The sequence below is a fragment of the Pyrus communis genome, chromosome 1 (genome assembly GCF_963583255.1).
Source record: "Pyrus communis chromosome 1, drPyrComm1.1, whole genome shotgun sequence".
NCBI classification, from domain to species: Eukaryota; Viridiplantae; Streptophyta; class Magnoliopsida; order Rosales; family Rosaceae; genus Pyrus; species Pyrus communis.
In genome coordinates, this window is record NC_084803.1 from 37,873,957 (window position 1) to 37,887,663 (window position 13,707).

Below are 13,707 nucleotides of genomic sequence, written 5' to 3' on the forward strand. Positions count from 1 at the left end.
TGATTTCTCATACACATTTGAATTGATATGTTTTTACTTCAGTAAGACATTCATCTTTGAATTGTTAGGTAGTTGTCTCTAAAATCTGGTTTATGATATTTATTTTCATTTATTGAAACATACTTTATTCCAGTAGAATGAAGTTTTATCTGGTCATAGAATTGACATTTTGAATAACAAATGAGTGATTATTGATTTTCAAGGATTGAATTATATTTCACTTGTATGTTCTTTTACAATTGTACATCAATATATAAGAGGATTAACCTCTTGCTTTACACCACAACAGCTGGTTTAGGGAAAAATAAAATAACATCCCCTTGAATTAAGGGAGTTGATTAAGGAAGAAAGCACTCTTGAATTACGGAAGTTGTCTGGCTTAGGGAATAATAAAATAACATCCCCTTGAATTAAGGGAGATGATTAATCCCTTGAATTAAGGAAGAAAGTGCCTTCCAATACTCCCCCTCAAGCTGGATCCAGAAGGTTTATGGATCCAAGCTTGGACAGAAGCCATTGAAACCGATGAGAAGCCAAGGGCTTGGTGAAAATGTCGGCCAATTGGTCGAAGCTTCGTGTATACCGTGTCTGAATTACTTGCGACTGCACCTGTGCCCAAACGAAATGACAATCAACCTCAATGTGTTTCGTTCTCTCGTGAAACACGGGATTAGATGCTATATGCATTGCTGCCTGATTGTCACAGAATAAGGACATAGGAAGAGTTGCAGGAAACCCTAAATCACACAGAAGACCCTTGAGCCATATCAACTCACACGCAGTGGAAGCCATTGCACGGTACTCAGCTTCGGCACTGGATCTGGCGATAACAGTTTGCTTTTTACTTTTCCAGGTGACCAAGTTTCCACCGACAAATGTATAGTAGCCTGAGGTGGACTTATGATCGATTGCGTTGCCTGCCCAATCAGCATCACAATACCCTACGACTTGAGTGTTGTCATTCTTCCGCATAATGATACCACGACCCACTGAACCTTTTAAGTAGTGTAAGATTCGTTTAACCAGAGTCAAATGTTCAATAGTCGGGGAGTGCATGAATTGGCTCACAAGACTTACAGAATAGGTGATGTCGGGTCTAGTGATTGTGAGGTAGATCAATTTTCCAACCAATCACTGATAATGGGTGATATCCATGAGTGGCGTGCCCTTCAAGCTAGGTTTTTGCTTACTGTCAAGAGGAGTGGTGGCTGGTTTAGCATCGCTCGTGTTGGCATCATTGAGCAAATCCAAGACATACTTTCTTTGGTTAAGAAACAGTCCCTTGTGTGAGGTTGCCACTTCTATACCAAGAAAGTACTTCAATATCCCAAGGTCTTTAATTGCAAATCTTTGTCTGAGAGACTGTTTGAGAGTGGAGATCTCGTCAGTATTATCACCCGTAATTATCAGATCATCAACATAAATAAGCACAACTAATGTGCCCACAGCTCCTGTGCGAACAAATAATGAGGAATCGGCGTTGCTGCTTTTGAAACCAACACTAGTGAGAACTGAGCTCAGTTTGGCATACCAAGCTCGTGGGGACTGCTTTAGGCCATAAATGGCTTTGTGCAATCTGCACACCACATTCGGTTCATTGCTTTGTGGATGCCTTGGTGGCAATTTCATATAGACTTCTTCTTGGAGATCACCGTGCAAGAATGCGTTCTTTACGTCCATTTGGTACATGGACCATCCTTTGTTTACAGCTACAGACAATAACATCTTACTGTGTTCATTTTGGCCACAGGTGCAAACGTTTCTTTGTAATCCACCTCAAATGTTTGAGTGAATCCCCGAGCCACCAGTCTTGCTTTATGTCTCTCAATTGAACCATCTGACTTGAATTTGAGTTTATAAATCCATTTGCAACCTACTGCTTTCTTGCCTGTTGGAAGTTTGGTGATGCTCCAAGTATTGTGTTGATCTAGAGCTTTAAGTTCTTCTTGCATTGCCTCTTTCCACACCTCTTGGCTGTTGGCCTCGTGGAAATTCTGAGGCTCCTGGTAACTGGATATAGTGCTTAGGAATGCAGCATGATTCGGTGTCACTCTCTTGTATGACACACAATTGGAAATGGGATGTGTGGGTTTGTACATAACAAAATCCTGAACTCTTGTGGGAGTTTTTCTAACTCACATTGGATTGCGTCGAGGAGCTGGAAGCATTGTTTCACACTCGTTCGCATCATCTTCATTGTCACAATTGTCATGCAGTGTATCCTCAGAATGAGACCCTTCATTGCTATCTTCATTGGGAGAAAAATCAACGTTGACATAACTGAGCTCGTGTTGATGTGGTTCATCCAGTTCAATTCTTGGTAGTGGAAACACATCCAAGATGCCATCCCCTTGGGCTGTGAGTTCACTTGACTTGCTGAAAAAGGGTTAGTTTCATGAAATCGCACATCTTTGGACAGAATCAATCTCCTTTAATTGGGGATTATAACACTTATATCCCTTTTGTGTAGAGGAATAACCAAGAAAAATACATTTGGCAGCTCTAGGATCTAATTTATCTCTGTGAAGAGATTGAATATGCACAAAACAGATGCAGCCAAACACTCTAAGATGTGAGAGGTCAATTTTCCTTCCTTTCATAACCTCGAGTGGAGACTTGAATTCCAAGACTCGGCTGGGTAATCTATTGATGATATATGCAGCTGCCATAACACCTTGAGACCAAAATCTCTTTGGTACATTCATTTGTAGCATTAGTGCTCTTGTTTTTTCAAGTAGGTCACGGTTTTTGCGTTCGGATACACCATTTTGTTGAGGTGTTCCAACACAACTTGTTTGATGCATGATGCCATGAGTGCTCAAATATTGTTTCATGATATGGGACATATATTCAGTGCCATTGTCAGACCTTAAGGTTTGAATTTGGGAGGAGAAATGGTTTTTAACAAGGTTATGAAAGTCCTTAAAAACTTTCATAACTTCATTCTTAGACTTTAAGAGATATAACCATGTGACTCGAGAAAAGTCATCCACAAAAATCACAAAATACTTATAGCCATCAAATGATTCACTAGTTGGTCCCCATACATCTGAATGAACTAGTTCAAAACACTTACTAGTTCTAGACAAGGAAGATTTAAAAGGTAGTCGAGTGGATTTAGACAAGTGACATGTTTCACATGAAATATCATCCTTTCCTAAGTTTGGAAATAGAGTTGACAAAATGGGTGAAGAAGGATGAGCTAAACGTTGATGCCACAATTGATTATCTTGAATGTGGTTGAGCTTGGCTTGAAACCCTCTCGGATTGCTCTTTGATATGTAATAGAGACCATCTAAATAAAACCCTTCACCAATCGTCTTCTTGGTGACACAATCCTGAAAGATAACATTGTGAGGAGAAAAAATGGCTAAGCAATTCAAGGTATTTGTGATCTTTCCCACAGATAGAAGTTGAAATGGGAAGGAAGGAACATATAAAGCCATTGATTCAATTTTGTCTGACATTAATTTTATTTTTTCCTTCCATAAGACCTTTACATTCTCACCATTTGCAATTGAAACTTGAGAAGGGTTTGCAAATTTTTCAAATTTTTGAGACTTAGACACATGGTTGGTCATATGATCTGTGGCACCCGAATCTACAACCCAAAAATCATGCAACATATTTATTTTAAGAGCAGTTTTAAAGGCTTTCATGATACCTTGCATGTCCTCTTGGGGTATGGATCTCGTGTCTGCCAAGAACCCTGCAAACTTGCCGAGCAATGCCGTCGAGTTCCCTTCTTCTATGCTATCAGCACGATCACTTCCAGCAACTCCTTTCTTGATTTGAAGATACGACATAAACTCGTTCATGAGTTCAGCAGGATTCGCTGTGAAGTTCTTGAGTGGATCTGGCCCATTGGAGGTGGAGGTAGACGCATGATTCGCTCGATGTGGAGCACGGTTCATCCTTTGCACACCCTTGTTGTCCTTCATGAACTCAGGCTTTAACTCTGGGTGTAAGATCCAGCATGTGTCTTTGACGTGACCTATATTATTGCAGTGTTGACACTTCAAGTTCGGATGTTTTCCTTTGTACCTCTTTTCGTTGGTTATATATGCCCTAGCCTCAGGTACACTGGTCGTTGTACCTATGTTCATGACTTTCCTTCTTACTTCTTCCCGTTGAATCGTCGCACACACACTGGTGAAAGAAGGAAGCTTAGTGTTCATGAGTATGTGACATCGAAGATCTTCATATGTTGAATCAAGACTAGACAAGAGTTGAAATATCTTGTCTTCTTCTGCTCTCTTTCGTAGCAGTGCTGCGTCGGTTGTGTGAGGGCGATAGATTTCCAACTCATTCCACATGCTTTTCATGCTTTCTAGGAGTTGCACAAACGGTTTGCCATCTTGCTGCAGATCGGAGATGTCCTTCTTTAATTGGAAGACCCGTGCAACATTGTTTTGGCTGCCATACATTTCCTTGACCGCTTCCCATAGCTGGTACGAGGATTCTGAATAGCTGAATATTTCAGCTAATTTACGATCCATGGAATTCAAAAGCCATGACATAACCAGCTGATCCTTGCTAAGCCAGGATTCATAGTTTGGTGAGGAAGCATCAGGTATTTTGAAGCTTCCATTTATGAACCCCAGCTTGGACCTTCCACCTAGCGCCAAAGACACAGCTCTCGACCAAGGCAAGTAATTAAACTCATTCAACACGACTGAGCTTAATCTTTGATTTGGGTTGACGTCCACCTCATGCACGTTCATGGAGGAAGGCTCCTGTGAGCTTTCAGCTTCGGATATCAGTGGATTGTCTTCAGACATTTTGAGGATTGAACACGCTCGGATAGCAGTATAGCAGACGCAGGTTAATTTTCCTGCTCTGATACCATATTGATTTTCAAGGATTGAATTATATTTCACTTGTATGTTCTTTTACAATTGTACAGCAATATATAAGAGGATTAACCTCTTGCTTTACACCACAACAGCTGGTTTAGGGAAAAATAAAATAACATCCCCTTGAATTAAGGGAGTTGATTAAGGAAGAAAGCACTCTTGAATTACGGAAGTTGTCTGGCTTAGGGAATAATAAAATAACATCCTCTTGAATTAAGGGAGATGATTAATCCCTTGAATTAAGGAAGAAAGTGCCTTCCAATAGTGATGCTTCACTTGCTTCTTGAAAGTTATATCGCTTATTATTCAATTTTGAAATGAAAACATATTTTTTCAATTTGGCGATGAAGTTAACTTAATATTTGAGGTTGTGGATCCTTTTTTATTTTTTTTTATTTTTATCCGTAACTGATTCCATTTGTTATTGCATGTCCTTACCTTTATTTTGGCTCATAAATTCTTCTTGTTTTAAAATGTAATTGTGGTCTGCCATTGTTAGTTTTTTTACTTCAGGTGGATCCAGACAGTGTCAGACCAATTCAAGAAGGGGCTGTCAATGCATTGCTGGAAGCTGAAAGGGTTGCTGAGGCCACAAAACAAGCGCTCAAAAGGAAGATTGCGCAAGCTGCTCCTGTTGATTTCCAATCACGAACCTTACCAGCAAAACTTCGTATAGAACCTGATACCTTTGAATTTATTTATACTCCTCTGGAAGATGTATTACAATATGGCTGCAAGCTTTGTTTTCATAGGGATTTTTTGGCTATTGAAGAAAAGAAAAAAAAATTCTGTAAAAAAAGGAAAAAAAAACGAACTGAATGAAGTGTATTGGATAAACTTGCCACATGTGCAAGGTAGTTATTTCATGTCCATATATGTATTGGTGTTTGATAAAATATGTTTTAATGAGAATCTATTCAAATCTTATTTTTCCTCTCTCTAGCTTCCTTCTTTTGCAATCTTCATCGTGTTCATACTCTAAGTTATTAGAATTCTTCATTTGTTGAGAGTTCTTCAATTTAGTTAAGAGTTAATCAACACTTAAGTAGTAATTCAATCATCAATTTTCATGTAATTTAGTTTGTAAAATTTAGTTTCGCTATCATTACCCTTCTATAAGCGAGTAACTTTTGAATTTGACAGTCACAAAGCCACTTAGTGTTACAAATCCGCCCAAATTTTGTCACGTATATTTACTTATTTTTATTATACCACAAGTTTATAAAATATTAATCATGCATAATTATTGAATATTTTGCACGTTTGAAATGCCATGACTTTTTCGAGAACGTTAATTTCTCTGTTTACCTCCACATTGATTGCACGCTTCAAATGCCAGAAGATTGAACAAAAGGCCAAACAATGGGATACACTCCTAGTGCGCCAATGATACTCATATATATGTTTTATATTGGAAATAATGGTTCGTATCCTTTAACCGTATCTTCCAGCAAATAATTATCGACTTTAATAGAAAACTTTTAACCCCACCATGTGCGTCAATCAAGATAATGTATGTTTTATATTGGAAATAATTGTTCATATTTTAACCGTGTTGTCCCGCAAATAATTATCGACTTTCATCACACCCTTTATTTATTCAAGCACATATTTCGACCATACCAAATCTTCAATATCGAATCCAATTGAAAGACATCTATCTATTCATGGAGATGGATTATTTTCCCCTCTCATATGATCTAATGGTACCTCTCATGGCAGTCACATTCGCCTTGTCAGTATTTCTCTACTCCCTGTTATGGAAACATGGAGGGGTAATCCGAAAAGCGCCACCGGAAGCTGGTAGAGCATGGCCAATAATTGGCCACCTCCACTTATTATCAAGCTCAACTGAACCGGCCCATTTGCTATTCGGTAACTTGGCCGACAAGTATGGACCCATTTTCACTATAAAGTTCGGAGTGAAGAGAGCTATCGTCGTCAGTAGTTCCGAAATAGCTAAGGAGTGCTTCAAAACCAACGACAAAGTGTTTGCAAGCCGTCCAAAATCTATAGCCGGAGAAGTTCTGGGCTACAACTATGCCTTTTTCCCCTTCAGTCCTTATGGCGACTACTTTCGCCAAATACGCAAGATAGCCACACTGGAGGTGCTATCCCAGAGCTGCATTGAGAAGCTCAAACACATTCGGGAATTTGAAGTGAAGGCATCCATGAAAGAAATGCACCGACGATGGACAGTGAACAAGAAGAGTAGTGGTTCGACTAAGGTGTTGGTGGAGATGAAAGAATGGCTTGCGTTTACAAATGAAAACGTTATATTTAGGACGATTGTTGGGAAAAGTTTTCTGGAAGCTACTGACTCGAAGTACTCTCAAGGATGTTATTTGGGTCGGAAAACATTTTTGGAATTTCTTCGATTAAGTGGGACTTTTGTGATTTCGGATTCAATTCCATTCCTGAGGTGGTTAGATTTGGGTGGACATGAGAGAGCTATGAAGAAGATTGCTAAGGAGCTAGAAGAAGTGTTCAAGGGATGGCTAGAAGAGCATAAGCACAAGAGGAAGATATCTGGCAGACTGATGGGTGATGAGCTTGATTTCATGGATGTCATGCTTTCAATCCTTGGTAACAATGAAGTTACTACATCCTATGACGCTGATACTATCAACGTAGCTACTTCCTTGGTAATTTTTCACATACACATTATATTGGTTGAAATTGAACATGCATCTTATATTATTATTTTTTGTAGTCGATCTAGTAAAATTTATTCAATTGATTCTCTTCGTATTCTGTTTTCTTTTTCTTCACATGAACGTACATAATTTGCTTAATTTAACATTTTACTTAATTGTTTTCTTGAGTATACGTATTTCATATAAAACTGTAAACATGGGCCATTGTATTGAAAGTATTGATCCCACATCGAGGAAATAAAAAATCATGCATATGCTTATAAGTAATTGAGTTACTCTCTATATTGCCAATTGGTTTTTTGATGAAACGTCAACTTTTTTTTATGGTATTAGAGCAGGTTGTCTTGTGTGTGAAGCCCAATGGCCACACGTGTTCCACGTCACTTGACTTGTGTTGTCCATATGCTAGGTTTTAAAATTCACCACACATGAGGGGTGAGTATTGAAAGTATTAAACCCACATCAAGAAAATGAGGGATCTTACATGTGCTTATAGTCCTACTTCCTATATTGTCGATTGGTTTTATGATGGAACCTCAACTTTCTTCTACCATAATGGTGGCTGATCTGACAGCTCTTATTCATTCTTAGAAATTCTTGAGTGTGACGGTAAAACCACTTTCAAGTTCACTGAATTGTTAGACGTGTATACATACATGGTAATCAGGTTTGATGGGAGAAAGTGAGAGTAGAAGGAGAAGAAAGAGGAAAAGAAAGAGAGAAAGTTAGGGTGGGGAAAAAAATTGTCTTAAATTGTAAACTATGTGGGCTTAGAAGATTGTTGATGCTATATACTTGTGTTTATGTTACTTGTTTTGCAGACTTTCCTATTAGGAGGTGCAGAAACTACGACTGCGACAATGTCATGGGCTCTAGCTTTACTTGTGAACCACCCTGAAACACTAAAGAAGGTCCAAGAAGAACTAGATGAAAATGTTGGTAAAGACAGACAAGTGAAGGAATCAGACACAGACAAATTGGTCTATCTCCAAGCTGTTATCAAAGAATCAATGCGATTGCACCCTGCTGCACCCCTTGCAATACCACACCTATCCACTGACGATTGCAAGGTAGGTGACTACCACGTCCCAGCTGGCACACGCCTATTGGTTAACATTTCAAAGATCCATAGAGACCCAAATGTGTGGTCAGAGCCAAACGAATTCAAGCCAGAACGATTCCTCACAACCCATAAGGGCTTGGATGTTAAGGGTCGGGATTTTGAGTTGTTACCATTTGGCAGTGGTAGAAGGATGTGCCCTGCAATCTCACTTGCACTAAAGGTCACAGAATTTACACTCGCTTCTTTTCTTCATGGGTTTGAAATCGAAACCCCAACGGATGACCTGATTGACTTGCGTGAGACAGCGGGATTAACCAATCATATGAGTGCCTTGTTTGAAGTCCTTCTCACTCCACGCCTTCCTGCTGAGTTATATTAATATAATTAATGTATTAATTAGGCAAAGTGTGCTATGTTATGTTTGTTCTTTGAGTGATTGTTATCTGTCGAGTCCTTTATATTTGTATCTCAGCATTGTTCTTCTACTAATTTGGCAAATTGGGCTATGTTATGTATGTTGTTTGAGTGATTGTTATTTGTCGAGTCCTTTATAATTATATCTCATCATTGAACAATGCTCACCAGTTTTACTTGTTTTTCTAAATAAACTTCTGTATTTCCTATATGTGCTTCAAGGGACATATTTGTTAGCAAACATTTTAGCAATGGAATTTGAGAAGAAAGATTGTTGAAAACCCGACCATTATGGCCCCTAGAAAATTTTTAAATAAAAAAAACATAAATGGCCACATATATTCATGGAACAGGATGGCGATACTAAAAAGGTCTTATACCCATAATTAATAAGGAAAAGTCATCTGTTTCACACATGTGGTCAACAAGCACGTGTGATCATCGCCGCCAATTACATTATAAGGTTCTTCGAACTAGGTAGCAACATCAACAATTTTAAGAGTAAATCGGGCAAGGCGGGCATCGCCTCTATTTTTTTTATGTTAATTTATTAATCAATGATTGAAATTGGGCCTCAGAAATGGTGCACGAAATGCATGCGAAATTCACAAGCTTGTAGCTACTGTGCTTCCTCCTCTGATTGGTTGTCTGGTTTATGGTTTGACCATTTCGATACATGCAGGGTGGCTTTCTCAGCCTGCAAAGTTCAAGCAACAAATTTGTACAAGAACGAGTATTTCAAATATAGGGTTTGAAAGGGTTTGAAAGGGGAACAAATAAATATATAAGAAAACAAAAGGATAACATAATCAAATCATTATGTCTAATTAACATACCTCCTTTTCCCAATCATGTTGAATTGTGATGGTGGCCAATATCAATGTTTGCATACCGGTTCCACCAATGATCATCCCACCCCAAATACCCTGTTTTACATCATATATTAAACAAAAAAAATGCCAAGATAATGCCATTAATTCCTGCAAAATTTATGATGGCACAAGTGGTACAATTGGCAAAATTTGGTCCTATACTGGCTGCGAGGATTAAGATTTTTATATGTTTAAGAGTATGTTACGAAAGAGATACAGAAAAAGAAAGAAGTATATGGAGCGATAATGAGCTTACCCTAATACCCAAGTTGAAGGCCCATCCCATTAAAATTCCAAGTGGCAATCCAACAATGTAGTAGCAGAAAAGATTTATATATGCCACCCATGCTTGCCATCCCGATCCCACTGCTACTCCTGTTCATTGTAAACCCCATAAAAATTTGGTCATGGTCAGTAACATATGATAAAATGTGTATAACCACCATTCTAGGTCAGGATTGTGAGTATGTGAAGGTAAAAGAGTTCTACATCAAGGAAATGAGAAATATTGCAAGAACTTAAAAGAAGTTGAGCTATTTTTCATATTACTAATTGGTTCTATGATGAAATCTCAATTTTCTTCGTCGGCTCACTTTTACAGTTAAGGTGGTTAACCAAATTAATGGTTCCAAATTGGTCGTAGAACAAACCTGATAAAACAGGTTGGACGCTATTAAGTAGAATTGTGATAGCCAAGAGGTAAGACATGTGATTAACTGCTTCAACGACATCACTGCTGGTGGTGAATATGTATGCGATCTTGTCATGGAGTGCGATTATAAGTACACAAAAAAAGACACCAACCATGGTCGATTCAATTACAGAAACCTTCGTTGCAAACTTTGCTGCCTTCCAGTTTCCAGCTCCTAGTTCATTTGCAACTCTTACTCTGTAAATTCATAATATAAATTTCAAATGAATGCTAGTGTTTGCACTGTGTCAAATAACTCTACTAAGTACAAAAAATTCTTGAATGCAGTATTTCTTGCCTCTATATTTTTAGTTCCATTATTAAAGTGAGATAAATTTGGAAAGAGAATAGAAATGATACCCCGTTCCAGCAAAGAAGGCTAGAGGAATCATGATCTCCCACCCATTAATATTCATGCTGCAGAATTTAGACCCAATCATAAAAATGATTAGCTAAAGTAGTTTTTTTTTTCTGTTTTTTTTTTTAATATTATTATGAACGGGATTCCAAGCTGCTACATTAATTTAGAGGAGGAGAAGGTTTGAACCTCGGACACAAGGGTGGAATTTAAGTCAACGCCTTATCCACAAGGATTGGACCGCATGCAGTTAAAATAGTAATGTTAAAATAAAAGTTTAAATATGGTTAATGTTTCACCCTAAAGTTTTCGAGGTTTTCAACTTTGATCTTTAAATTGTGTTTTGGAGTTGGTCTAAAATTTTATTTTCTCTATATCACCTTAAGCACGTAAAAGCTCTTTATCACTTGAGCCACATAATCCTAACAAATTCTATTTTTTTTAAGTGCCTAGCGATGGCAAATAACCACGTTCAGAAGAAAGCTAATGGTTTAGCACCTTCCAATCCAATTTTCTCAATTTCCAAAATTCTGAACAACAATTTAAAACATCGCACTTTCCAACCACTTTCACAGTAATATCTTTAAAACGAGGTCACCTACTAAACATGTATCCATCTCTATCAATTTTTGAAATTAAAGTTATTAGGGTTAAGTACCAAATTGGAATTGCAACCCGAAAGTTCATGAAGAAAGTCTAAATATTAGTTAAATTTGATCCGTGCAAATTAAGGAGAATTGGAATTATATAAAACATGGAATCGCATACCAGACTGACAAAGCATCCACAGTAATGGTGGCATTTTTCAAATAACCAGTTATCAATATCAGTATCCTGTAATACCAGTTCTCCAAGCTGCATAAATCATTGTTAACACAATCAACCTAAAGAAAATCAACATAAAACCCTAAAATAAATAAATAAACAAAAAAAAAAAAATCATATGCATGTGGGAACGAATTAAATGTGTACCAAAGCATAACGCCAGAAGCAACCGAAAGTTTGATAAATTCCCAGAGCCCAGAAAAGGCTTGCGTAGAGAAACCAGTCCAAGTCTGTGAACACCAACCACAAGTAGCATACACATAGAGCCCCAAAGCCAAAACCCACCAAGAAATATCCAAAGCAATAACAGCACCAAAAACCCCAAAATCCAACACATCCACGAAAAGCCAACTCGTCAATATATTGATCAATAAAGCCACTAAACTGACCCAAGCAATAACAATGTTCTGAAGCTGGCTTTGCAAGAACCTTGTCAATGGGAAGTAAAACGCAAAGCTGAAGTGCAGGGGTATGAGCCACAGAGCCACCACTCCTGACAGTGCCGCCACATCATCACTTTGTCCCAACAGTTTCAGAATTGGAGTGACGAAAATGTAAACCGGCAAAAGTGCAATGCAGCAGAGAAATAACACCGTCCATGACCTTTGCAAGTATATTCCAAGCATATTGTACCTTTTTGCTCCAAATGCCTGCCCACACAGTGTTTCCAGTGCACTTGCCATTCCTAACTGACGGCCAATTATAAGAAAATTAACTATAAAACAATTAGGCCTCGTTTGGTAAGTATGATTGGATTTGAATTGATAATGGTTCAATTTCACGACAAATTCAAGGTAAAGGTGGATGATTTTTTATTTGGAGGATATTAAATGAGGATTAGACATGAAGAAAACTTTACCTTCTAATCCTACTATTTTTGAGAGGATTGAAATGCATAATTTTCTTCATGAGTAAATCATTTTCTAACCCTCACTACTGGGTCATTATTTTTTTTATTTCTCCTCTCAACATGCCTTGATATTATAGAGTTTTCCATTCCAATTCAATCCTACACTCCAAATAAGCCTAAGAGATTACAAAGTCAAATTTTTGAATCGAAAGTTGTAGTTAATTAATGTGCTCTAAGTATCAAACATTTATATGTTGAAATAAAATGTTATCATAATTAATAATTCGACAATATAACATACCATGAGAAGTTTCAGTGAAACAGAGAGTGTTTAGTTAGTAGTAGTACATTAATTATTACGTACCAAGAGGCCGAAATTGAAGCCGATGACCAGAGTGATTCCAATGGAAACTGAAGCTAGTTCAACCTCCCCAAGGTGTCCAGCAAAGGCTTGGGTAATGACGTTCATGGAGAAAGTAGCCACCCTGCTGAAGATTGCAGGACCCACTATTTTCCATAGCTTCCTGGTCTCTAACCAGACCCTTAGTGAAAGGTCTGTTTTCTGATCTTTGTCATTGGCGGCACTGTTTTGGGGTAACGCCTCTGGTAATAGAGATAGAGTAAGATCACCATCTTGGTCACTGTTTCTGTTTGCCATTAGAGAAATAAGAAACAGTACTCTTGTTTGCTGACTTCCTATATTGGTTGAGAGAGAGAGAGAGAGAGAGAGAGAGAGAGAGAGAGAGTTTGGCTTTGTGGTGCCGTAACAGTTTGGAATGTTTTTACAATAGGAGTTGTTGAAGCGGTCGGTGGAGAGCATTTAAAGAATACAAAGTTGTTGAAGTGGAGAAGAAAATCGGTGGGTTAATGACTGGCAACTTTTTCCCTGGACAACCTTATTTAACTAAATGAGGTGGGTAGTTGTATGAATCTTAAAATACTAATGAGCTCCATTTTGTATGAAGTTTTTTGTATCTCCAAGTACTTCACGCCTTTTTTTTTTTTTTTTTTTTTTATTTTAATTTTTTAATTATTTATTATTTATTTTTATTTTTATTTTTTGAAGTCTCTTTTTAAATCTTCATAGGTCTTCCTCTACTATTTTGTTATGATTCTTTATC

At 37.8% G+C, this 13,707-nt stretch overlaps 2 protein-coding genes across 2 annotated transcripts; one reads left to right on the forward strand and one right to left on the reverse strand.

The window, feature by feature from the left end:
* The first annotated feature begins 6,523 nt into the window (after positions 1–6,523).
* On the forward strand, positions 6,524–9,199 carry LOC137715782 (cytochrome P450 CYP82D47-like). The gene is made up of 2 exons (XM_068455133.1): positions 6,524–7,501; positions 8,335–9,199. Exons 1-2 carry the CDS (start codon positions 6,524–6,526, stop codon positions 8,953–8,955), a joined length of 1,599 nt encoding a protein of 532 aa, XP_068311234.1. The 3' UTR covers positions 8,956–9,199.
* A 168-nt stretch (positions 9,200–9,367) lies between these two features.
* LOC137716059 (protein DETOXIFICATION 27-like) lies at positions 9,368–13,308 on the reverse strand. The gene is made up of 8 exons (XM_068455455.1): positions 12,951–13,308; positions 11,884–12,425; positions 11,680–11,766; positions 10,914–10,970; positions 10,513–10,751; positions 10,119–10,237; positions 9,827–9,916; positions 9,368–9,687 (listed from the first exon to the last, which is right to left on the reverse strand). Exons 1-8 carry the CDS (start codon positions 13,242–13,244, stop codon positions 9,610–9,612), a joined length of 1,506 nt encoding a protein of 501 aa, XP_068311556.1. The 5' UTR covers positions 13,245–13,308; the 3' UTR covers positions 9,368–9,609.
* Positions 13,309–13,707: the final 399 nt, after the last annotated feature.